The sequence below is a fragment of the Camarhynchus parvulus genome, chromosome 4A (assembly GCF_901933205.1).
Source record: "Camarhynchus parvulus chromosome 4A, STF_HiC, whole genome shotgun sequence".
Taxonomy (NCBI): domain Eukaryota; kingdom Metazoa; phylum Chordata; class Aves; order Passeriformes; family Thraupidae; genus Camarhynchus; species Camarhynchus parvulus.
The window spans coordinates 17573690-17599587 of NC_044600.1; the positions used below are offsets into that span (position 1 = coordinate 17573690).

At 44.9% G+C, this 25898-nt stretch overlaps 1 protein-coding gene across 2 annotated transcripts; it reads left to right on the plus strand.

Annotated features, from left to right (window-relative positions):
* The first annotated feature begins 1558 nt into the window (after positions 1-1558).
* On the plus strand, positions 1559-14617 carry RLIM (ring finger protein, LIM domain interacting). Of its 2 annotated transcripts, XM_030967603.1 has the most exons (4): positions 1559-1714; positions 10824-11012; positions 11838-11921; positions 12752-14617. In XM_030967603.1, the coding sequence occupies exons 2-4, from the start codon at positions 10844-10846 to the stop codon at positions 14284-14286; spliced, it is 1788 nt and encodes a 595-aa protein (XP_030823463.1). In that variant the 5' UTR covers positions 1559-1714; positions 10824-10843; the 3' UTR covers positions 14287-14617. The 2 variants fall into 2 exon arrangements, with proteins under 2 accessions (XP_030823463.1, XP_030823464.1); XM_030967604.1 differs by lacking the exon at positions 11838-11921.
* The last annotated feature ends 11281 nt before the right edge of the window (positions 14618-25898 follow it).

Sequence of the window (25898 nt, forward strand, 5' to 3'; positions counted from 1 at the left end):
TGTTTCAGTTCTTTTTGGTTTTGTTTTGTTTTTTAATTTTACTAACATTTAATAGTCAAAGCAGAGCTGTTAGGTCATGGTTTGACCCTGCAGTAAATCTAACTGTAATTTCAGCAATGATGCAAAGGTCTGATGTAAACTCACTCTCCCAACCCCAATTTACTTTTAAAATCATAAAAGGTGAACATTCTGCAAGCAAGTTTTGTGCTGTATTAGGTATCACCTCTCCATCACTCCAGCTATGTGGTGAAGCAATACTCAATTGCTTCATGTTCTGGTTATTTGAACAAAAATATAAAAAAATATAGTTGGGAACCAACACCTGCTCCAGATGAAAGTGGGATTCCTTCCTGCTCTCCATTCCTAAGGATTTTGGCATCTTCCTTTCCTGGTCACAGGCTGTGGCAAGTAAAACTGATGAGAAACATGCCCTGCACCTGTCCCTTCCCTTTTCTCTTGCCTGGACACTGTGGCTGCCTTGGAGTTCTCAAGTCTGCTGGGGGAAATGTAAAGTGTGAATATATAAACCCACTTCATTTACATTAGAAGTTGGGCTTGTATTGGTGAATAGAAACTCAACAGTTTCCACAACCTTTAAATGCAACACCCCCCTCAACTTGACAGTGCTATTTTTATAAAGAACCACCAAAAGGAGAAACAAAGGTGTCTCGTGGGCTTCCTGAAATGGTGTAAATGCTCAGGAATATGTTTTTTCTCTATGTATTGGATATTATGAAGATGACTTCCTTGCAAGACCTTCATAAGATATGACTTTTAGGGCATTAAAATGATGGATCTTTCAAACTTCAGCTGCCCTTAATAATTTCAGCGGTGAGGGGGAAAACTACAGAACTGCTTGACCCTACATAACATGGAAAGTCTGGCATTCAATTAATTAAGGCTCGTATCGGAGAACAGGAATATCTTAGTTTTCACAGGGCTGTATGTAGTACACAACAGCAGGTGAGAGGGGAAACCCTGCCATAGTTAGAGGGGAAGGAACTCCATGGTTCAAGGTGAAGGAATGCCAAAGCTTGGAGGGAAAGGAATGCCTGTGTATAGAGGGGAAGGAATGCCAATGATTAGAGGTGGAGGAATGTCCATGGTTAGAGGGAAGAGCAGGGTGAATATCTGCACCGACAGACACCAGTACTGCCAGTATTTATCTGGTTTTTTTCTCACTCAGGCCACCATCGACCTTGCACGGAGTCCCCTCTGCCCAGCGCGCACACACTTGAGGCGACATGAAACAGCCCCACACTCAAGGGACCATGGGGACACGGACCCTCCTGCTGCGCCGCACGGGCGGGCACCTCTGATCCCCTGTGCCCTCCACATTGCCTGGGGGCTCTGAGCTGAGCAGCAGCCAGACGAGCCGGAGCAGCCATAGCATCCCCACCCCACCCTCAGCCTTTGCCCGCACCAAAATGGCGGCGGCCCCTGAGGGCCGGGGCCGCGCGCGCTGGGCGGGGCTGCCCTCCCGGGCCGCGCCTGCCTGGGCCGCGCGCGCGCCTCCACTTCCGGCTGCCGGCGGCCGCTTCCGGCCCCCGTTCCTTGGTAACAATGGAGCAGAAAATGGCCGCCTGAGCGGGCGGGGGCGGCGCGGCGGCGGAGCGGCACGGGCGGAGCGCGGACAGCCGGCACCCAGCCCCGAGCGGCGCGGGCAGCGGCGCACCCACAGCCGGGGGGCGGCGGCGGGCGGCGGCGGCGGGCGGTGAGCACCGGGGCGGGGCGGGCTCTCAAAATGGCCCGGGGAAGGGAGAGGCCCAGGCCCGGGGAGGCGGCGGCGGCCTCCGCCCGGAGCGGGAGGCGGGAGCGGGGCCCCTCAGCCGCCGCTCGGGGCCGGCGGGGCGGCTCGGCGGGGCGCGGGAGGCTCCATCGGCGGTGCCGTGAGGGAGCGGGGGGCGGTGATGGCGGTCCGAGCGCGGGTGTGCCCGGATGGGCCGCGCTCGTCACCCCGGGCATTCCCCCGGCCGCCGTCACCCTGATCCTCCGCCGGGGGCTGGAGCCGGGTGTGCGCTGCCCCCGGGGAGGGCAGGCGGGCCCGGCACCGTCCGGCTGGCGAGAGGAATTGGGAGAGGCTCCTTTTGGGAGGGTGGGGGAGGGGGCGGCTGTAGCCCTGTCCTGGGCCCCGTCCGCAGTTCAGGGTCTGCTGCAGGAGCCGCAGCGTCTCACGGCCGTGTTCCAGGCCGTGGGTTGAGGCCAGAAGCCTTCTTGTGGAACACAGGCGAGAAGAACTCTTCCTCTCCCGCTGTGCAGAGCTCTGGATCAGCCTGTGACCTGTTCAGACCTGTGGTGTTTGCTATTCCTGTGCTCAGTTTCTCCCCAGTTCAGCACGTCATCTTTGCTCTGTCACCTTAGCTTTCTGTGGAAGCTTTCCCTGCCTCTTTTAATGGTGTTTGTTGGCATTTAAGGCTTCTGTTTCTCTGTTTCAAAACCCTTGTCAAGTCCAGCTGCACGTATGTGTTTATCTTGAGTGGTCTGCTTTAATTCAGGAGCAATATCAGGTTGTGTGTAATAGTGTGTATGTGTATATATGTATATAATGTAGTGATGATTAAGGTTTGTTTATAAAATGTATTACGTGTCTTGATTTTAGTGTGTAGTAGAAGTCTGAAAAAAGGTTTCACAGCAAAAAAACCTGAATTTTTTAAAATAACAGTAGTATTATTTTGCTGTTTCTCAGGAAGGTGGAGCCTTGATACAGAGAAGCTCCTAACCAAGAATACAAACTTGATAATACCCAATAGTGCCATCACACATCACTTCTATTTTCCTGTCCATGTTGGCAGTGTTGGGTAATTTCAACTTGGAAATACTTGTCAAATGTTCAGAAGAACTTCTGACACTAATTTGTCCCTGAGTTTTAATTGCAGTGACTTGTCAAGTCTTTCCAAAACAAATAAACAGTTGGCTGCTTCTTGGGCAGTTAATTATGTCAGTTGAGGGTCAGATATTTAGTTTTGTTGTAGTGGTCACCTAGCACTTAAACTGACTCTGATCCCTCTACAGGTTTACCATTTTGGAATTAAAATAATGATAGCTTGGAATTATGTTCTGGGAAGGGAAAACACACCACACATTACAAAATTAAGGGTTTCTAGTTATGTTAGACCACTAAGGCATAACAACTGCAGTGTTCCCTTCATCAGCAACTCTGCCTGGGTAAATGTCTGTCACTGAAATAACCACACACCAGTATTTTTCAAGCTGTAGTGGTTGCCATCTGTATCCTATTTATTTTCCATATTACTGGATGGATTCCTGGACAAGAGTGTTGCAAGTGTCTGCTCTCCAGTATGTGTAGTTGGTTTTTTTAAGAGGAATGGATAACATGATCCTTAGATTGAAATGTTTTCAAAACACCTCTGCATCAATACACCTGCCTTGCTTGTTCCTTTATTCCTCTTCCCTGTGGGAATGTATCAAAATAAGTCCCTTGATCTTGGCAGAATCATTCCAGGTGCAGTGGAGGTGTTGTACATTTTTTTAACAGTCATAGCATAATATAAGATAATGTTTTAACTCCATATACTTGAGTCTAAAGATTTAAGTCCAGCCTAATGTAGCTTAACACATTACTGGAGTGTCCTAAATTCTTTTTTTTTTGTAGAGAACTTCAGTTTCCCTGTGTTAAAATACTTGAATCCAGACATGATTAGTGGGTGTTTATCCAAGGTTTTGTGGTTTGATCTCAGTCTTGGTGAAAATTTATCAGCTGCTGAGCTTGCAAAAATTACTTGTGAAGGGATAAAACCAAATGTGAACATTTCCTTCTTCAAGATACTTTTATGAGAGTCTTGTGCTTCTCAAAACCAAAACTTCTAAAGAGTGTAGCAGTGTCATAACTTAGGAGCTTTGTGTGCTGAGTGGGGATAGCCAGGAGCATCCCAGGGACTGGTTTTGCCTTTGCACAGGTTCTGGCTGCAGGTAAGATCATAAACACAGGCCTGTGTCTCCTTCAGACTGCTCAGGTTTGTATTAACGTGGTGTTTGGTAGGAGCTTTTGGCTGCTGTGCAGTGTTGAGGCTCAGCTTTTGACTCAGGGAGGTCTGCAGGGTTGGATGGTCTCGTAAAACCACCTGATGATTATGGAACAGAGGAAAAGCCAGCACATATTTTATCTTAGTTCAGTATTTAAAATCATCTTGTGCTCGGAGCACTCTGGGTTTTGATGTGCAAGGTGTATGTGCACATAGTCCTGTTAAAATCCTGGGGCTTCCCTGCCTTGGGGTGGCATCAGAAATGGAATTCTCATGGTGCAGATGCCTGTTTAAATTCAGAGAAATTTGCCTTCATTTTATTTCCCACTTCTGTGTTTGCTGGGCAGCGGATACCAACGAGAACGGGAACGCACGCATCGGAATTCCTCTGTGGCTTGTGGTTGCAGTGATTCTCTGCTTGTTGCTCTTTTACTGTTAGCAGTGCCTGCATTAGCAGCACTTGTGTGGAGACAGCAACATTCAGCAGTGAATTTAAAGATGCCTTTTTCTTTTTTAGTTGAAAGTTAGTGAGTGTTGATTGGTTTGGTGTTTTCACTAACCACAGCTTGTGTTTCTTCAGGAATCAGAACTCTACTTGTCCTTGGATATCAGTCCTGTCTCTCAGGGTCAGCATTGGTTACTTGTGTGCAGCTTTACTTCTTTTGACTTCAGAGTGGGCCTTCTGCTGCTGACCCAGCAGGAAGCTCATTTCTGGGTGAAAAGAGCATCATTTCATGAGCCTGCAATGCTGCAAACTTACTGCACCTCATACACACCACTTTGTCTTCTGTGCTATCTGAATTTGATGGCAGAGGCAGTGTTATCTTAATTTTATTTTCCACTTGTATGTGAGAAGTGTTGTTTTAGTAAGTGCAGATGATAAAAGGCAAAGCCCAGCATTTTGGCAGTTGTTACTGCATTTTATTTTCAGAGCTCCATCTTGGTTCCACATGCTCTCAGTGTTCTGGAATTGCTAAGCTCTGCCCTGATTTCCTCACTTCTTTCTGACTTATCAGGAGTTGTTAGTGTTTCTCTTCTTTATCTCAGCAGTTGGTTCAGCTGAAGTGTTTTTGCTCTCTGGTCTGTTGGGTTTTTTTTTATTCTGTGGAACTTTCTGCCACTGTTCTGCAAAAGTATTCATTTGCTTTCTGTTGTTTGAAATGTATGTTCAGAATGACATCTTGTTTGAGGGCCTTTGCTTTGGAACACACTGGGGTAGTGAAAAAGCTGAATCAATGTTTAACACTCCTTGTTAAAGTGGCATTTAAATTTTACAGCACTTTTCACACAACATTTCCATTGAATACAAAACTTTCTTCCAGTTTTGCAAGAGTGGTGCATGTTTCATGATAATTTTGAGTTAAAAAGGACAGAGAGTTCTTGACTTTAGAACTTATGGTAGTTTTATTAAAAAGCTAGTAAGAACCTAAATCTGCTGTTCATCACAATCGAAATAAAAAGCCACAATAGCAGGGGAAAAAAATCCCCAAATTCATGATGCCACTTTGAAAACTGGAAAAGTTTGTTCCTTTTTACTGTTTCTAAGATGGAGATGAGTGTATTGGACCTGTGGTATCAAAGTCTTTGGTGTGATCACAAAAGGAAGCTTGTGCACCTGCACAAAAAGAGAAAGCCAAACAAACTTGACATAATGAAGCTCCATGTATAATGCAAATAGATGACTTTCATTTCACTGTCTTAAGGTGTCTTTTTCCTTTAATGATGGGATTCACTGACAGTTTTTGCTTCTGCTTTTGAGCTTGCAGACTTGAGTGATGAAATATTTAAGATGAAAATGTAGTTTCTGTTATGTCTTACTTCCAGCTAGTTTTGAGTATGGAGAAATTGGATACTGACTGGCATGGAAACTGTTTTTCAACTTTGAATTCTTCTAGGAAAATGAGGTGGAGTGGGTTGGATGAGTGCTCTGTGTGAAGTGGGTTCAGTTTGTGCTTGAAGGAGCTGGGGTAAGAGGACTGCCTGTTCTAGCTGCTGTTCCTGTGTCATTTGAGACATGGAATTGGAGTGAGGCTGGCTGAGCTGCTGAAGTCACAGTTCGTGGAAAGCTTGGACACACAGCTGTGCTCTGCTTCTCTCCAGCTGAAGTGTCTGTGAGGCATGTTCACTGCAGCCTGGGCAGGAAAATAACCTCTAAGGACCCAAAGCAAACAAGGCAGTGCTTCTGGCTTCCATCCTGAGTCACCCCTTCAGTGCAAGGGTTTGATCAGTTCTGTGCACTGCAAGGAAGCAAGGTGCTCTACCGGTTGGAGTAGCTAATTAAGATGAGGGTATGAATCATAAATGAGAAGTTGGCCTGCTGCTGAGGACATCTCTGGAACACCCACACTGCCATCCTCTTTTTTGTTTATCCAGAGGTATTAACTGTGTTGCTGGGACGTGAGGTAACTCAGGAAACTCATTCCTGCCACACAGGGCACGAGAGATTCTCAGGTGAGGTTGAAATACCGGTAACACCGACCTGGGGGAGTTCTAGAGGAACTTCTTCTTGCACACCTGACTCATGAGCAACTGAGTTGTTTCTTCAGTTTAATTAAATTCCATGCTTTGTCCTGTAAAAATTTGAGGATTGCCCCATAAATCTAATGAAAAAATTTTAAGGTGTCGCTTTTTCATTTAACCCTGCCAATTAGTGATTTCAGGGTTTGTCAGATTTTCTAAGTTCTGCCTAGTTGGTTTAATGAGAGCTCTAATGTTTTATGGGATTTCTTTTAAATGTAAAAAAAACCAGGAATGCAGGCTAAGGTAGGATCTTGGTGTTCAGTTCAGGTAACTAATGTCAGGAGATATTAGACATTATTGAAGGAGGAAGAGTTAGAGATTTATTACTGTGTGTTATAGTCCATTAATGCTTTTTCTGGGAAGAATCCTGTAGTCCACAAGTGCTATGCAATATGGAGATAGGCTGTGCTACTGTGGAAGGTAAATGGGTGACACATGTTATCCCTGCTTGCTGTCCCACTAGATTTGAGGCAGTAGCACATTCCTGACTGGATTTAGTTTGCAAACAACCTGGCATGAAAAAAACCAAAATATTTCTTATGCTGTAAGAATGATAACTTTGTATTGTTCAGAGAATATCCAGTACTCTTAAATTGTCCCTATCAAAAAAGCACAGTATTGCTTCCTCTTGAATTAAAAGAATGTAACAAACAATAGCTTTTGAGGGCCTTCTGCAGTCTGGAGCAGCAGTGGGGAGACAGGCAGTCATTTGTGCTTGGAAATCTCTGAGGCTGTTGAAGTGTAACTGCAGGGAAGATACTTTTCTGATTTGTGGCAGGATGGGAACACCAATTAAGAATTCACTGTAGTTACTCTTGTCTGGATAGTCAAGCTGCTGAAGAATATATTTTTTCAAGGAGCAAATTGTTTATCCTATCTCTGATTCCCTTGCTTTGTGCAGTCCTTAGGTGGTCACCCCCTCAGTTCCCCGTAAAGAGATTTTCGTGCCTTGGTACCTCAGCTGAAGTTGGAATAACCAGCAGATCTGAACTTCCTGCTCATAGTTGTGACCTTCCCCACCCTGTGTCAACTCAGTGCTGACAAGGAAGGACACTGAGGGAGGAAATTCTGATTCTTTCAGCTTGGATAAGAAAAAGTCTTACACTGGAAGAAGGAAAAGCAGAGTTGAACTGTACTTGCTTATTAGATAGCCGAATGTTGGTTATTTTGTTGTAAGCTAATAGTACACCTGTTGGTTTTCCCTCATCAGGCTTCCCTGTATTACTGGCTTCCTTCAGCCAGTCTTAATTGCCTGCAGGGTGTGAGCTGAGAGCAGCATCCTGAGGGGCAGATTTTCAAGTTCTTTCTGCCTCCCTGTGCAGGGCCATGGTAACTCCCACCATGGAAATCCTGCTGTCCAGGCAGATGGGCCCTATGGAGCTGTGCTGAGGCAGGAGCAGTCTAAACATTCCAGTAGGTTCAGTCTGGCCATGGAGAGCTCTGCAGCAGCCTGGGAGGTGAGGCTTATGTTGGACAATGTGCACAATGAGCTGAGGGCACAGGGAGGAGACAGAAAGCAGCAGAAGCCTTGGGATAGAAATCCTGGTTTTCATTTGCTGGTTTTAATATCAGACCTCTGGTTTGAAGTGTATCATCCCATTTGCTGTCTGCAGTCACGTAGGGAGAATGTGTTGTTGCTGTTGTGTTTCTGTGCCATCTGTATTTCCATCAGTGTAAACATCCCAGAGAGAAGCACAGCATTTCTGGGGGATACAGGGGACTGGTGTAACCTGTGAGTAGCTTGCAATAGGAAAATACGGCAATTTGTCACTGGCAGAAAAGTCCTCGTGTAAATTAAATTTTTCATTCATCCCACCTCTGAGGCCTTACCTCTGAGCAGTAAACTATTCAGCCTTGACCATTAGCTGATTTTATGGTTTAAGAGGGAAGATAAGAGATGATGGAGGAGAAAAGAGGAGCAAACCTGGCAATTAGTAGTACTGACTTATTCCAAGCATTTCCTAAAGAATCTGTATATCAGCCTGTTGGTGAAGAAGAGATTTTAAATTCCCCCCCTATTTGACTTATTTTGACTCTCCCTTTTTCCCTGATCAAGAATGGTGCACCTTCATTTTCTGAAATAGGCAAATATCTTTGAATCACATAGGCATTAGATAGCCAAGGTGCCTGCAAGCATTTTCAGTTAAAAGGAAAGTAGTAAACAAATGTTATGTTTTATATGTGTAGTGCATATTTCTGTTTTAAGAGCTGTTGAAGAATTGGTCTAATGCTTATAAAGGTGTTAATATTACCATCTTTCTGAAGATATTCCACGTGTTTCCAAGTTTGATGTGTATTCCCAAAGAACTGATGCATTTCAAGGTTTTATTTTGAATGCAAGTCTCTCGCTCTACTTGAAACTTTTATTCATATATTACCAGAACCAGTGAGAGCTGCTTTTAAAAGTATCTTCTCCAGCGTGTCTTTAAATAATGGTACTTGAGGTAATAATTCTGCTGCAGAAAGCTTGTAAAAAAAGTTGACTGAAGTTGTGTTCTCACTAGAAATACGTGCCTGGCATGTGAAGGGCACAGGGATTTCTTAAGTGAGCTGGGTCAGAGCTGAACACACCTGCAGAAACTATTGCTCAACTGTCCTGTGAATGGGGTCATTTATCGGTGTTTAACAGCACGTCACAGCACACAACACTCGCATGTCACATGCCAGTCTGCAGTCTTCAGATTGCTCCAGGGATTTGGAAATGCGGAGAAAGCTGATAGGCTCCCATCTGACTCAGGAGTGACTCTGGGAATTGCTGCTGTTTCCTGATTCCTGAAAAAAGGGTGTAATAGCTTTGGTAAAAGTGGCAGAACTTCACAGAACCAAACAGCACCGGTAGCCCCGAGTGGCAATTAGTTAATATCACTAACTTAAATTCAAGTTCTGCTGCATCAGAACTGCAGACAAAGAGGGTCAGAACAGCAGTTTCATAATTTCCAAGTCTGCAATAATGGGATATCCTATCCGGTGTAATTTTTCTGGTGCTTCTCAGGGTGGTCGTTGTTGCACTTTAATTTTCACCATAGCAGCTGAAATAAAGTGCCCGTGGAGATCATGCAGTGCTGCTCTTCTGGAGAAGCACTAATGTAAACTGTGGGCAGTCTTGACTTGACAGCTGTGCTGACAAACCAAAAAAAGATGCTTTTTGCACTAGACAGATGTCTAAGTGTTGGAAATTTTCCAGTGAGAAGCAGAAAAGCTTTATTCTTCCAGCATTTCCATGTCACTTGAAGTATGGTTTAAATGAAAGGAATGTTTTCTGATGGGGAATGTTATTGCAGAGCTTTTTAGCATGCAGAGGATTAGCTTCTTAATCACCTCTGAGTAACTAGATTCTACCAGTTGTACAGGAAAATTCTTGGTGCTGTGAGTAGTGAGGCAGAATGATCAAGGAAACTGGTTATTTTATCTTCATTTGATGCATTTGCATGGCACAGCCAGTGCCAGAATGTCTCCTGCATTTGCATTGTTCTTTACAATATTTATCAGATACAGACACAGCATTAATCGATTATTTTCCTTGAAAGAGAAGACGTTGTCAAGTATTTCATCCAAATGAAAAACAATATGAGAAGGTTATATTTTAAAATATGCAGCCTAGAAGACAGCTCTTTAAAGCAGTGGTGTAGCTGGTATATGCTGGAGTTTTGTCTTGGAAATTTGCTCATCAACATCAGTAGTTCAGTAAAAGCTGAAACTTGAAAGCAAATTCCTCTGTTGATGTAAAACTATAAAGCTGATTTTACAAACTCTTTTTGTTTTTTGAGAGAATGAGAACCTGTCCCTTTTTTTTGTGCACAGGGTTCAACAGCATTTTCTTCATTTGAGTTGTTCATAACCACTTCATTCTGTTAAAATTCACTAGTATGGTGAAGAGGGTGTTTCTGTAGCACGCAGGAAAAGGCAAGGAACACATAATCCTGTGCTCAGAGAGTACAATCAAGGATGGCTTATGCCTTGTACTGCACTTCTGTAAGGCTGCTTGGAGAGGCAGTTGTGATATTGGAATATTTTATGCAAAAAGCAGATAATCATGGTCAGTTACTATGTGAATTTAAAGATGGGCTCTAAGGCTTATGGCAGATGATATTCTGTGTTCAGCTTGCTGCTTTGATCAGTATTTGGACATCAGTTTTGTTTGTACTTCTTGAGGAGGCTCATGCTTTGTTTTTGATCCCTGTGGTGATGAACCTGATCCTAACCAAAGCTTCATTAGCAAACTGCTTCGACCTGTACCTCACTCTTGTACTGGACTCACATGCATAAATTCCATGCTGTATTTCACTGCTCTTATGAAGGGTTTGTTCTCTCCTTTTTTAGGTACTCTTCTACTCATCAAGATGGAAAGCTCAGATTCTAGTGATAAAGGAAGTATTGATCAGTCAGAAGCCCAACGTCAGAGCCAGCTGGATCGGTTAGACCGAGAAGAAGCTTTCTATCAGTTTGTGAACAACCTGAGTGAAGAGGACTACAGGCTTATGAGAGATAACAATTTGCTAGGAACACCAGGTAGGTAATGCTTGCCTATGTCCATCCTGCTAGGGTTGCTTGTAGGAAATTTGTGTCATTTTCTGTTCCCCTGCAGCCCTTTCACCCGTCTGTGTGCTGCAGCTGTGTTCCGTGGTAGGAAGTAGCTTCTGGCTAATTTGTTCACATTCAAATTCAAGTGGTCCTTTGACTTGTGGAGACATAGGATGGTGTGTATTCATCAGATACAGAAGTCTGGTGTTTGCACAACTTGGCAGGAGCACCCAGATTTGACCCAGTTCCAGTTACGAACCCTTAGATGGACAAAAAAATCTCCTTTAAGCCTCTGTGTGCAGACTTTGTGCTGGTGAGGTTAGGAGTTTGTAACCATGGTAAGTAGTCTGGTATGAGATTCTGCATGGACATTTTGATGTCAGCTCTCAATCAACGTGTTAAACTTCCTCTTCCATAGGTTGATACCTAATTCAAACCATGACTCAAGTTATTTAAACTTTCTGTTCCTGCTTGTGGCAGCGTTAACCTCAAATATTTCATACTGGACACCCTAATGGGTGTAGGATGACAAAAATTGCTGCTCAGCTGTCAAGGTTACAGAACCAGAGAGCACATCTCTCTTGAATAGGATGGAACTGTTGGGTATTTCAGCTTCAGGAAAACTTACTTGGGACAACAGTGCTAAAGTGTCTGAACTTCCCCTTAGCAACATGCTTGGCAGTGCCATTATGGCAGGAATTAATTAGACAGAACACAAGCAGTGGCTTGTACCTTCTTTAGAAGCTTTTGATAATGCTTGCCATACATATATGATTTGGAAATATTTTTGGAAAATTTTGCTTATTTTCTAAGGTGAAATTACTGAAGAAGAGTTGCTGAGAAGGCTACACCAAGTTAAAGAAGGTCCGCCACAGCAAAACAGTGATGAGAATAGAGGTATATACAGTATTTGTGAAAACTCTTAACTTTAGCACCCCATACGGACCTTAACTTGAGTGCAGGAGTGGAACAAGTTAAGCCTAGGCAGGTGCAAGGTGAGCTTTGTTTCAAAACTCAGTGAACCTTATGTCTGATATCTGCTGCAGAGGTCAGTTTGGGACAGATTTCATTCATAACACATCTCTTACTTCTATCAAAATAAAGTTTTGCTTGGGTTTATTTCTTTTTTTATTTCATTTTTTTTAAGATTGCCTTTCTGTCTGCTCCCTTCTGGGATGCTTTTTGGTGATCCCTCTTTTTTTAATTCTTCCCTTCCAAAGATGCTGCATTGCTTTTGTTGCCACCCTTCTGTAGTGAGTGGTGGGGGATGCTTGAAGCTGACCACTGGAGTTCATTCTTCAGTGAGACAGATTTGCTATAAAGCTCTGCAGGTGAAGGTTCAGGACAACCTTAATTCTCTGTTTCACGGTCAATAGATCACTTAATTGTTTGGAACGGAAAACACAGAATATTGATGTGTTATGCCACCTGACATGTGACTTTCCATTTACTTATGATAGAAAATACATGTTCTTTTGATGACTTCTTTGCTCTGTGATGGCTGCAGCCTATCTGTGCATATTAGAGCAATGTCCACTCCTGCTCCCTTAAAAGAGCTCTGGTAGTTACAGAATTGTCACACTGCCTGTGAAACCACAGTAGCGCTCGGTAGGACTCAGCACTTCCTAAATTGTCACTTGTTAAGCTAAGCAATTATGTTCTTGGAAAAGATGGCTCCAAAATTAGCTCAGTACTCTAATTTTGGTAGTTCCCTGTCTTTTTCACAGGTGCAGAGTCCGCAGAAGATGTTTCAAATGGAGATTCTATAATAGACTGGCTTAATTCAGTCCGACAGACTGGAAATACGACACGAAGCGGGCAGCGAGGAAACCAGTCCTGGAGAGCAGTGAGCCGGACTAACCCCAATAGCGGCGACTTCAGATTCAGTTTGGAAATAAATGTCAACCGTAATAATGGGAACACGAATCCAGAAACTGAGAATGAGCCATCTGTAGAGCCTTCCAATGGGGAGGATTTGGAAAACAGCCAAAGTGACTCTGAAATTCCAAGGTCTGAATCACCATCTGTAAGGCAGCCTGGATCAGAAAGGAGCAGTGCGGAGGAGCTGACAGCTGAGGAGGCTTCCCCTCCTAGAGGGCAGAGGAGAGCCAGGAGTAGGAGTCCAGAGCAGCGGCGGACGCGGGCTAGGACTGATAGAAGTAGGTCACCTATTAATGCAGTGAGCGAGGCCCCTCGCAGGTCTCATCACAACACATCATCTCAAACGCTTGACCACTCCTCAGCGGGCGAGGCTGAGGGCAGCTCTAGAACCAGACAGCACGTGACGTTAAGGCAGCACACAGTGGGGACTGAGGTGCCAAGTGAAAATGCAGTTCTGTTTTCCCCCCCTGAGACGAGGCCTGCTCCTCAAGCAGCAGGTTCTTCAGAAAGCACCGGCACTGGCGAGTCCACAGCTCCTGGGCAGAGGCCTCCCACCATAGTGCTGGACCTGCAGGTGAGAAGAGTTCGCCCGGGCGAGTACCGGCAGAGGGACAGCATCGCCAACAGGACCCGCTCGCGCTCCCAGACCCCCAACAACACGGTCACCTACGAGAGCGAGCGCGGAGGCTTCCGGCGCACCTTCTCCCGCTCGGAGCGGGCTGGGGTGAGAACTTACGTCAGCACCATCAGGATCCCCATCCGTAGGATCCTGAACACGGGCCTGAGCGAGACCACGTCGGTCGCCATCCAGACCATGCTGAGGCAGATCATGACGGGCTTCGGGGAGCTCAGCTACTTCATGTACAGCGATAGCGATGCAGATTCCAGTGGGTCGGCTCCCAGTCACAACGTGGAGACTTCTGAGCCGCAGAGTGGAGGCGGGGGCGCCTCGGGCAATGAGAATGCAGATGTTAGCTCAGGGGAGGTGTACGAGGGGGGGCACGAGGCCAGCTCAACATCCGGTGCCAGGCGGGAAGGCCGCAATGGGAGGGGATCGGTCACTTTTGAAGAAAGTGGTTCTTTACCATTCCTTAGCCTTGCACAGTTTTTCTTACTCAACGAAGATGACGATGACCAACCCAGAGGACTCACCAAAGAACAAATTGACAACCTAGCCATGAGGAATTTTGGTGAGAGCGACGCTCTGAAAACCTGCAGCGTGTGCATCACCGAGTACACGGAGGGCAACAAGCTCCGCAAGCTGCCGTGCTCGCACGAGTACCACGTGCACTGCATCGACCGCTGGCTGTCCGAGAACTCCACCTGCCCCATCTGCCGCAGGGCAGTCCTGGCCTCCGGGAACAGGGAGAGCGTGGTCTAAAGCAGAGCTGAGTGATGGCCAGGCAGCCGGTGTGATAGTGATGGGCAAAGAAGTCACTTCCTTTATGGCCACTTTTTGAGTGGTACCTCAATGTATAGTAATGACTCGGAGTGAATCTTCCCTCCTGAAAGCGTTTTCTCTGGATTCAAGATTTGGGAATTGGAAAATTTCTTTAATTAGGTTTTTCGAGTTCTAGTTGGTTTGGGTGTTCAATTTCACTTGTCCAAAGACATCTCCCCACTTCAAAATATTTTTTTTCTTTGTGAAGATATTAAGTTCTTTCTCTTTCCCAGCCCTTGCCATCCCAGCCCAATAAACAGTTTTTCCTCAAGATTGTGCTTCTGAGGAGTTATTTGAGAAGTTATCCCAGCTCAGTGTCCATGAGTCATAGAGGAATTTTTGCAAGAAATCCAACTCTCTGAAAAAATAATATTAATTTAATTGCACATTTGAACATACTTTTAATTTTCCTCCTGGGTTAATATTGGACATGTCTGTGTAAATAACACTAATGTTAGCCCTTTCCCCATCACTATGGCACGCTGTAGGATGAGCTGTTAGCGTAATTGGGATATTTATCTTGTTGTGGAAATATAAGAATTGCCTATGCTTGTTTAAATAAAGGAAAAAAAAATCTGTTTTAAAATTGTAAAGCTTTTTTGTAGAAGCTCAGTACTTTTCCAATGCACTGTTGTACTAACGCATTAAGAATTAAAATTGTACCATGCTTAGAAATCAAGAACGCTTTTCATACAACCCCCACTACACAGAGAGCAAAGTGAACACGAGAGAGCTGCTTTTGTGACTGTGTACCTGTCAAGAGCAGTGCATATCTGTACTATTTATGTGAACAGCTACTGTAACATAAAAACAGTTGGATTAGACATTTAATTGCATTTTAAAAACCGGAAATTAAATGTTATAGTTGCAATGTTTTGGCTCAGTAATGCCACCAAAAAAAAAAAAGATGATAAAAATTAGAAACTGTTCTAATGGCTGGTTATTTCTTGGTATGGTTGCAAATATGGAATAATACAAACCTGTGTGTACTGGCTTGTTCACTGAGGTTTGTGCCCAATTTTTCTATCAGCTTTTCCTCTCAATTTTTGAGGCAATGTTGTAACTTCATCAAACAAGTATGGACAGGTTGGTTTTTAGTTCTTCACAAGCTTCAGCTGTACTGGTACCCTCTGGATGTGTTGAGTGGTCTGGTGTTGGTCGCCTGTGGTGCAGGTGCCTCGGAATAACTGGAAAGCACATCATTAGTATTGGGTTACATTTTAAAATGAGTGCACTTAAATGTGTAGGAGATTCTTGAGACTAACAGTAAAAACCCAACAAGTTCTTTATATTCCTATTGGACAGAATGAAAATGAATTTACTTTTAAAATTATGTATGTGACATGTTGCAGTTGAGAATTGGAGAATGTACCTCAACTCTCATTGGAGTGTGTGTGTGGGGAAACATCCTTCACCCTCACTGACCCCTTCTTTGTTTTATTCTCTAAGGTTTTGGGTTTTTCCTGGCTTACATGTGCAATGGGAAAGTGGTTTTTATTTATTTCCACTCCAGGGCAGTAGTTCTGAAGGGATATGAGCTGCTCTTGCTGGCTGGATGGGAAATGTTGCTTGTTCCTCAGATGACAAAACCAAAGCTGGCCTATCTCTTTTTTTCCTAATTAAAACACATTTTTGGTGTTTTATAGTGGTGGGTGCATAAACTATAATCACTGCTCTCAGCCATTTTAACATCTCATCAGCTAGTTCAGGATTCCACAGCATCCCAAAATTCTGTTTGTTTTTTTTTTTCCTCCATGTGCATTTTGTGCTGTTTCAGTGGGAAGCCCTGACTGGCTGTTGAGCTCTCTTTCCTCCTGGTGGGACACACCATCATGGCAGAGGGAGCACCAGGGTTCTTTGGGAACAGAACAATCAGTCAGCTCACGGGTTTGGCTTTTTCCTTGGACACATCACTGTAAAATTGGAGTTGGCTGTTGATTCTGGGTGCTGGCTTCTCTGTGCCAAAATTTCACAGCAAAATAACACTTCTGAATTTCACAGAGCAAATACTCACTCTCAGTTGCAGCTTCCAGACTTACAGAGCATAGAATTAGAAGGAAAAAAAAAAACCCTCTCTACATGAGTACCATGTTAGATGTTGGAAGTCAGAGATGTTCATCTCAAACCAGAGCTGGTGACCACCAGGAAGGGAGCCCATTTTCCCAAACCCACCCAAAGCATGGCTGTGGTACCTGTCACCCCACCTTCTCCACGGAATTCCACCTTGGTAGAACTGCCCCAAAACAGCAGTTTTGTTATAGCTTATGGCATGTCTTAACATTTTATCTTTCTGTAACAAGAGCAACTAATAAAATCTTGGAGGTTTCCCAAACGGTACCAAGAACAAATAATTTAATCTCAGTTTAAGAGATGTTGATGGTTCTCTGTGGTTTCTCTGCCTTTCACAGCACTGAGTGTGCTGAAGGGGCTGGGGGCTCATTGTCTGCAGCAAAAACTTCTTTATGTAGTGCAGTTAATTAGGGTAATTAAATTTCTATTTATCTAAATTTAGATTGGAGTTAGGAAAAGCCAATATTAACATTTCAGTTGCTTACAAAATGCGAAACACTTTCATAATTAGACTAATTTACATTTCATGAATTATTTTGATAGTGAACATGTGTATTTAGCTCTTCCCTTAGTATTTGTTTATATTTCTGGAGGGACTCGGCATCTTCACTCGCGCCTGGCAGGGTGTGAAGGGTTAAAAGGGCGAGTTTTGGCACGTTCCTAGGGCTGATTTGTAGGAATGGTGGCTTTGGAGAGGCAGAGCCGTGTGCGCTGTGGCCTGGATCACAGTGCCACCGTGTGGGATCTGCCTTCAGCGCCAGCGGCATTCCTTGCAGCATCTGCAGCTTTTATCTTGGTTCCGAAGGATTCTCCTTGTCATTGCCCGACTCAGTGGTTACCATGAGGTTTTTTCCCAAATGTCCAAACTCTTGCTGGGAATCCCTGGTGCGTGAGCTTCGTTCCTTTCTGACAGGACAGACCCCTACCCACAGCAGTGACAGTGGTCACCTGGCCAAAGGCTTGTGGCAAGCACAGTTTTAATAATTTAACGTTAGGAGTTGCTGTTAGTTCATATTTTACTTCACGTTGTGAACAAACACAGACTTGTGGGTGCTCGCTTTAATTTTTTTGGGGTGGGGGAGCTTTATCTGTGAAAAGTCTGAATTCCTGGTGCTGATTGGATTTCCCTTTCACGCGCATATTTTTCCTTCGAACAAGTTGGGGTTTTTGCAGAGAACTTGGAGGCAGTTGAGATGTTTTAAAAACAGTTTGATTGTGTAGGTACTTCGTGCATAGAAATCAGGGAATTTGAAGGGCCTTTTGTAGGAGGCAGCTGCAGGACACGACACCCGCCCTAATTGTCCATTGTGTCGCCCTGCAGACGCAGGGGTTTCCCACCAGAGCTGGCACAATGGCCCATAATGAGTGTCATCCCAGTTTCCTGTCACTTGTCCTGGTTATGCAAATGTGGCACTCCAAAGGCCCCTTGCCCGGGTGGATCCAGGGTGGATAACAGGGTGGTTGTGTCCTCACAACCCTGTGGTCTCACCATAACAATGAGGGGATGGATCATGCAGGGTGAGGAGAGGTGCAGCTAAGGATGAGCGGGTTCTGAGCCTCCTCCATCCCTCGTTGTCACCCCTCATTTGGGATCGCTGTGTCCAGGGAAGCTCTGTCCTGCTCTGGGAAGGGCTCTGGGGAGCCCAGGAGCAGCCCGGCTGTCGGAAATGTCTGCCTGCTCCTCTGGGAGGAGGAGCTTTGCATGAAGCTTGGCTTGGAGCCACATGGAGGGAATTTATAACAACTTCAGAAATATTTCCAGCCCTTATGTACAGTAGGCTTTTTGTTTATCCTCGGTTAGGGGGGGAGGCAGGAGGCTGAAGAGACACAATTAATGGTAACGTACCCAAAGTACAAATAAGTGGTGGTGTGTTAAAAAAAAGAGGTTTGCATCTGTTACACCAGGGCTTCCCAACCTCTTAGATAGACTGTATCTCTTTTGTCTTATGAGGAAACATAACATTGAATTTATTTGATTTATTTCTGGTTTTATTCCCTTTAGCTAGAATATTTGAGCCCATTTCTGAATTTCACTCTGCTGGGAAGGCTGTTGGTTGGGAAGCCCTGAATTCCACTGTGAATGTAACACTTTTCTTTATTATTTTTTTCCTTTTTTTTTTTTTAACAGTGCTTTAGATTTGTTTATACTGGACTTGTTTAATACGAACTGGTACTTAGAGGTTGTTGGACACAGTTTGACCAGGTTTGCCAGCTAACACTTAGGAGGAGTTTGTTCCCTATGTAAGGTGTTATAATGCAAATTTAAATAGACTCAATAAAATGCATGAAGTGTTCATTTTGTGCTGGATCATCACTCCTTGGGTTTATTCTTACAGTGGGAATGCACTGGAGCACACAGTGGTGGATGTGGCAGGAATTTATTTCCTCCATACACCTTCCCCCTTGAGGCAGAAGGGAAGGAGCTGGAATGGCACAGAGTTAACTCCTCAGAAGAATTTATTGCATTAGGACATAAAACCAAAGAAATAAATACCTCTGTGACTTTGTCAATCTGGCAGTGGATAATGTAGGATATAAATGCAGCATCTCCAAGTTGTCTTCCAAGGAAAAGCTGGGCCCCGTGCAGGGCTGGCAGGGCTGAGTCTCCCTGCAAATGCAGCCAGGATTCAGGGAGAGTCTCACATCTGGCTTAAAGCTCTGTCCTAAAATTAGCAGCTGAGGTATGTGCAAACACTTACTGGAGTGGGAAGGAAGTTTTTTAGGGTGTGGGAAGCTGTATTTATTATCTGTGCTTCCCCCACCTCAGTCCCATTCCTCGGGTAGGAAGTGGGAGCTGCTCTCTGAGAGCAGCGCGATGGCATCGGTGCAAAGGGACAGGAAGGTGCTGTGTCCCTGAAAAAGGGATTGGCGCCCACAGTTTTGGGTGCCAGGGCAGGGGCTCAGTGCCGCAGCTGGGCTGATGCTCCTCAGCACTGCCAGAGGTGCTCTTCTCCAGCAAGGAGAAGTTGTGGGCTGCTCCAGGGATGCCTGGAGTTGGGATTCTGCTCCAGCTTCACTCTCCAGAGGGAGAGCTCCTGGATAAAGGAGTTTTTTTCTCATTCCCACATGCTTGCTCTTTGAGAGTTCAGTTCAGCCTGAAACTGGGTGTTTAACACAGGTGTAGCTTTGATGTCAGTGACTATTCATGAGTGACTCCCACACTGTGTGTCAGGCACTCTTTGCCTGGTAGCTGTCTCCAGCCCCCCATCTCCCTGTAGGATCTCCTTCAGTTTGGGTAACCCTGGATTTGTTCCTCAAAAACTCTCAATCAACCCCAGAACTGCTTAAAGAGCCCAAGCCAGCCTTGGCACTCGTGTGTGGCTGACTTCATCCCTCTGTTTATTTTCTTTAATATATTTGAGGTCTTTGTCCTGACCTGTAAAACTTTATATAACCTTGTTCCTCCCTCTTGGTGCTTAAACTCTGTAACCTTTTACGTTGTCTTACTCCTCCCTTCAGGATATATTTCCATAGCACATCCAGACTTCTCAGGGGAATGTGTTTGGCTGCTTTGCTGGTCCTGCTGCTGGCTGGGAGGAGAAAGGTTGTGTTTGGTGACCTTGTGCATCCCAGAGCGATGAGGGGGGGCAGGAATAGCCATGGTTTTGGGGGCTTCTCCTTTTTCTGTGGGATGAAGTGGTTGGAAAGAGAAGGGGAACAGTAGCACAGGCTAGCTGCTCCTCCTTGCCCTTCCCAGCTATTTCAAGTGTGCTTGAACCTGTTCTGGGACTTTTAACACAATAAATCTAAACTCAGCTGTGTTGTGGTTCCCTAAACTCTTACAATAAATCTATACAGGGAAAATTAACCCTACTTTTCAGCCTTAGACTGGCTGGGCATTGTCTGTGGCACTAATGAGATGCTGTTGCCACATGCTCCAGCTGTGCCCCCGAGTAAATCCCCTGCTAAGCCAAGCGTGTGAAAATCCAGGCGTCAGGTCCCCTCAACAGTGATTACTTCATCCCACGTTTGTGGAGGGTTCCTCGAGCTCTGCCTCCCTACACCAGCAGGGTCCTGGGATTTCAGAGAAAAGGGCTGCAAGGAGGTGCCCTGGTGCTGGTGCTGGGGATGCTGGGCTGCAGCACATTCCCTGTGACCCTGGCACAGCAGGAGAGCAGCCAGCCAGGCTCCTGTGTCCACACTGCTTTCGTTTCTCAGCATGCCTTTGCAGAATGGGATTTCTCCAGGCTGAAAGTCTGAGGCCAGTGAATTTCAGCTTTGCTTGTTGTTTCCTGTAGAAAATGCCATGAAGGACAAAGTGCCTGCTTTGGTTTCTTAGCTTTAATAACGTCTTTAATCTTTCCTTTCACAGCATTGAAACAGCTCTGGCACCTCTCCAGACCCAAACCCCAGGGTTTGCCCTGTGTCTGCAGAGCCAGACCTTGGCTGCCCAGTGGGTTTGGAGGTACCAGAGAGTTTATAGGGGTAATAACTTCATTTCAGGAGCCCATAAGGTTCCTCTCCAGAGCAGGGATTTGTGGAATGGAGATGGGACCAGTGTGTGCCTGCCCTGAGCATCATTCACTGCTAACCATGCAGGTGAAAGGGAAAAGATGCAGTGGAACAAATAGGTTAATTTCTCTGGGTACTGCTAAACTAAACGAAATAAATCCTAAATAAACTTGGAAATGACTCAGCCTTTGCTGCTGGCACCTTTGGGATGGTTGTGTGTTAATTTGTAAAGACGCATCTAAATAAATTGAAATATTTATGGGATGGAAGCGAGGGGGGAAATACCCTGAGAACCACTTGCTGCCAGCGCTGGTTGCCCATCTTCCCTAAAAGTGTGACATGGCCAGGAGGGAAAGGTGAGGGTGGAAAAGATGGACAGGAATGAAGGACAGAGGATGGGAAGGGGAATAAGAGGAGAATTAAACTCAAGGAAAACTAAAGGGTGAAAGAAAAGCCTTTTGAACTGTGCTTGTCTGAGTGGGATTAAACATCAACACAGGTGGAAGAAGAGAACAGGTGAGAGCCAAGCCATGGAGAGATGCTGGTGGTTGTGGGGATGCAGAGCAGGTCCAAGGGCACAGCCTGGGTCTGTGGGGCTGAGCAGGAGGGCAGCAGGAGCTGCTGGGGCTGTGTGGTGTCAGCCACTGGGGCAGGCTGGCCTGAGCCGTGCTCCAGGTGAGTCCAGAACAGGTTATAAAAATCTGTTAATAAATATAAAATATAAATAAGATAAATAGATACATATAATATAAATACATAAGTAAAATACAAAATATTTTATTGTATTATTTTATCATCATCATTATTATTTATATTTATTACTTTATTGTTGCTATATTTTTCATATAAAATATATAAAATACATACGTAAATATATAATATATAAGTACAATAAATATTTTACTTATTTATAATTATTTATAATTATTAACTATATTATTGCTTTTTTATTATTGATATTTTTATATAAAATAGATATAATATATAAGTAAAATAGAAAATATTTTACTTATATTATTTTATAATTATTTTAAATTATTATTTGTATTTATTATTACTTTATTATTATAAATATAACTTTATTGTAATAAATAGAAATATATTTATATATTTTTATATCTAGATATATATCTCTATATTTATATATAGATATATAGATATATAGATATATAGATATATAGATATATAGATATATAGATATATAGATATATAGATATAGATAGGAGTTTGGATTTGGACACAAAGTGTGAGGGTGGAGGAAGTGTAGTTGAATGAGAGATTGATTACTCAGTATAAAATTTAAAGAAAGAAGTTCATGTTATAGTTGAATTTTTTCTTGGAGTATTTTTGTAATAATGGAAGAAAGTGATGAGATTAGTAGTTTGGATAAAAGAAATGTATAAGTAGTTAGAAAATAAAAAGTAGGATTTTGAAGAGATACGTGGTTTGCAGTGATTATATAAAGAGATGGTAAAGCATATGAGAGTTGGTTGTAATGCTTTGTGATTGAAAGGGACCTGGGGCTGCAGGTGCTCAGTGACTGACCATGGGCCAGCACAGTGCCCTGGGGGCCAAGAGGCCAATGGCTCCTGGCCTGGGTCAGGAATGGTGCACCCAGCAGGAGCAGGGAGGGCATTGTGCCCCTGTCCCTGGCACTGAGGGCACACCCTGAGTGCTGTGCCCAGCTCTGGGCCCTCAGCTTGGGAAGGACCTTGGGACACTGAGCACGTCCAGAGGGGACAACGAGGCTGGAGAGGGGCTGGGAACACAAACCCTGAGAGGAACCCCTGAGGGAGCTGGGGCTGCTCAGCCTGCAGAAAAGGAGACCCAGGGCTGCCCCCATCATTCTGCACAGCTCCTGAAAGGCGCCTGTGCTCAGCTGGGGCTGGGCTCTTTCTGCAGCAGCACTGACACAGCCAGAGCACACAGCCTCGAGCTGCACCAGGGGAAATACAGGGTGGATATTCGGAAAAAAATTTTACAGAAAGTTGATAAAGTTCTGGAATGGCTGCCCAGGGAGGTGGTGCAGTCCCCATCCCTGGGTGTGTTTAACAAAGCCGGGATGTGGCACTGGGTGCCAGGGTTTAGCTGAGGTGCTGGGGCTGGGGTGGACTCGATCTTGAAGGTCTCTTCCAACCCAGTGATTCTGTGAATTCTGTGATTCTGTGAATTCTGTGATGCTAATGTTGGCTGCTGATACTTTGGGTCTCTCTCCTGGCTCTCAATCCCCCTCTGCTATGCCGTGTTTCCCTCAGATCCCAACCCATTCCTGTTTTTCCTGGCTCTGTCCCACTGCCAGGGGGGCAATGCTTTCCCCTGGCATTTCAAGCCCCTGGTGCCACGGACAGAACTGCGGCTCTCCCGGTGCCCACTGGGCACAGTGGGCTCTCCCTGTCCCTCCTCCCATGGGAATGCTCTGGGGCTGCTACCTGGGCCGGGCTGGGGCCATCCCATCCCATCCCATCCCATCCCATCCCATCCCATCCCATCCCATCCCACCCCCCACCCCCATCCCCCCCCCCCCCCCCCCCCCCCCTCCCCCCTCCCCCCTCCCCCCCCCCCCCCCCCCCCCCCCTCCTCCCCCATCCCAGCCCATCCCACCCCATCCCATCCCATCCCATCCCATCCCATCCCATCCCATCCCAGCCCATCCCAGCCCGCCTTGCCGAGCCTGCCTGCGGCTGAGCAGCCTCGGGAAGGGAAATTTCCCAAATTTCTGCTCCTTTGAATAACGACAGCCAAGCAACGGTTCTGGGAAAGATTTGCATTTCAACGCGGGGATGATTAAAAAAAAATCTCCTGCCACTCCTCAGTGCATCCTTCAAGTCCTTCAAAGGCTCTTGCAAATGGGGGGTTTGCCTTTTCCTTCTTCTTTTTCTTTTCTTTTATTTTTTTATTTTTTCCCCGAAGGATTAGAATATTTAAGTCCTGCAAAAAGAAAAAAGATGGAGAAGAAAACAATGAAAAAGCAAACCCAGCCCAGAGCCCGCAGGGAGAGGAGCAGTGGCAGGGCACAGCAAAGCCCAGCTTGTGTACACACTGCACATCCATAAATAGATATATTTGTGTCTCAATCTATGTGCAAACTTAAAAAAAATCAATAGATAGATGGATGCTGTTTGCACATGCTGGTCTAAATCATATTTAATTTAAAACTATGAAATTAATACAAAACATTGACATGTGGCTCATATTTGATCTGGAAAACATACTTGTCATTATGTCTATTTAATATGTAAAACACACATGTGTTTTGTAGCACAAATATCAGCCATTACATCTAATTAACTTGGTTTAATCCATGATATTTCAATGTTAATGTACAAATAGATACCTAAATACTGAACCACTGAGTTATAGTAATGAAAACACCCTTGTATTTTGGTTGTGGTTTGGTTTGGTTTTGTTTTCATTCACAGCCTTTTTATGGAAAAACTCATGGTTTTGTCTGATGCAAAATGCTTTCTTCCCCATTTTTTTCTGTAAATTAGGGGAGATCCAGCAGCCTGGCAGAGCAGGAGGAGGTGGCTGGTGCTCCCTGCCCTGTGCTCAGCCAGGCTGAGAGGGGATTTCCAGGGGCCCATGCACAAACACACCTTGGAGAGGCACATATATATATATAAATATATATACACACATGTGTATATATATATATTCATTTCTATGGAATCTGTGGGGATGAGCTGGGATGAGCTGCTGCTCCTGGGGGTGCTGGAGCAGCAGGGCAGGGTGTCCCCTCCATCAATCACCTCTCTGAGTGTCCCCATGGATTCACTGCCCACTTTTACCCCTCCCAGTTCCCCCCCCAACTTTCCAGCCATCCCAAGAAGATAATTTTGATATCAAGCTAAAATTGCCACTTTTCCTGGTGCCTGTAAGGGAAGGGCTGTGCTTCCCTCTCTCAGGAATGGGATGCAGCATTCCCTGTCCTTGCTCTGTCCCTGCATGCACAGCACAGAGTCCTCTAAGGAGCTCACTGCTGAGCTCTCATTCCCTTTGAATCTCTGTTTACCATCTCTTATCACCTGATGGGGTTTTTTTTAAGCACTATTTGCAGTAAATATCCCCAACTTGAAAAAGAGTTGAGGTGCACATTTAAAAAAAAAGCCTGAGTTATATAAAATTAATGCACGTGTCAGCTTTCATCTAATGGCAATTAAAGCACCTCAAATAAACAAATCATTAATAGAAAAGCCTGGATGAAAGCTGTGTTTTCAGTGTCTCACAGCCTCTGTAACCTCACTCATGAATTATCACCCCTGATCTTTCCCAACCTTCCCATATCTTCTCTTATAGACAAAAATGATTAATTCTCTTGTGACCAGGAGGTACCTGGAAGGCCTCATCGTGCTCCCCACCCACTGCCAAGTGGAAGAAATAATATTAATGACACTTCAAAGCAGCCCTGGTGCTGTGGCTGTGTGAGAGCCCCCAGGGAGTGAAGAGGCTGCAGCTCCTGGAGATGCTGGGGGGTAAAATCCAGACCCAAAGCTGCCCCCAGGGGAATGGAAAACATCCAGGAGGCTCCAGGCTCATCCTGGGCACCCTCTGGGCACCCAGGTGTTCTCAGGGATGGATTTTAAAATCAGTTTTTACTTCTAAATGCCCCAATAGACCAGGACCATCCACTTCCAGCAGTCACCCTTGACCAGCTCATGGGAACATCTCCCCCATTGGGTTCCAGCACCTCGGCTCAGCCTTTCCTCAAGGTGCATCAAACACTTAATAAAAATAATTCCCAGGATGAACCCTTGCCTCTCCAGCCCCTCTGGAGAGTTGGCAGCATCTGGGAAAGCTGCTGAGAACCATGACCAGCCATGAGGACAGACGTGGCAGAACACAGGAACAAATCCCTTTTCTTTTTAAACTGGTTTATTCTACACAAGTCTTTTAAACAACATTCATAAAACATTAATTACAAACATGTGCTAATATGGGGGTAGGTTTCTTTCTTTTTATTTTTTTTTATTCCAACAATCAGAAATTCACATTTTGAAAGGATGGGCATACTTTTAAGAGACACATTCACT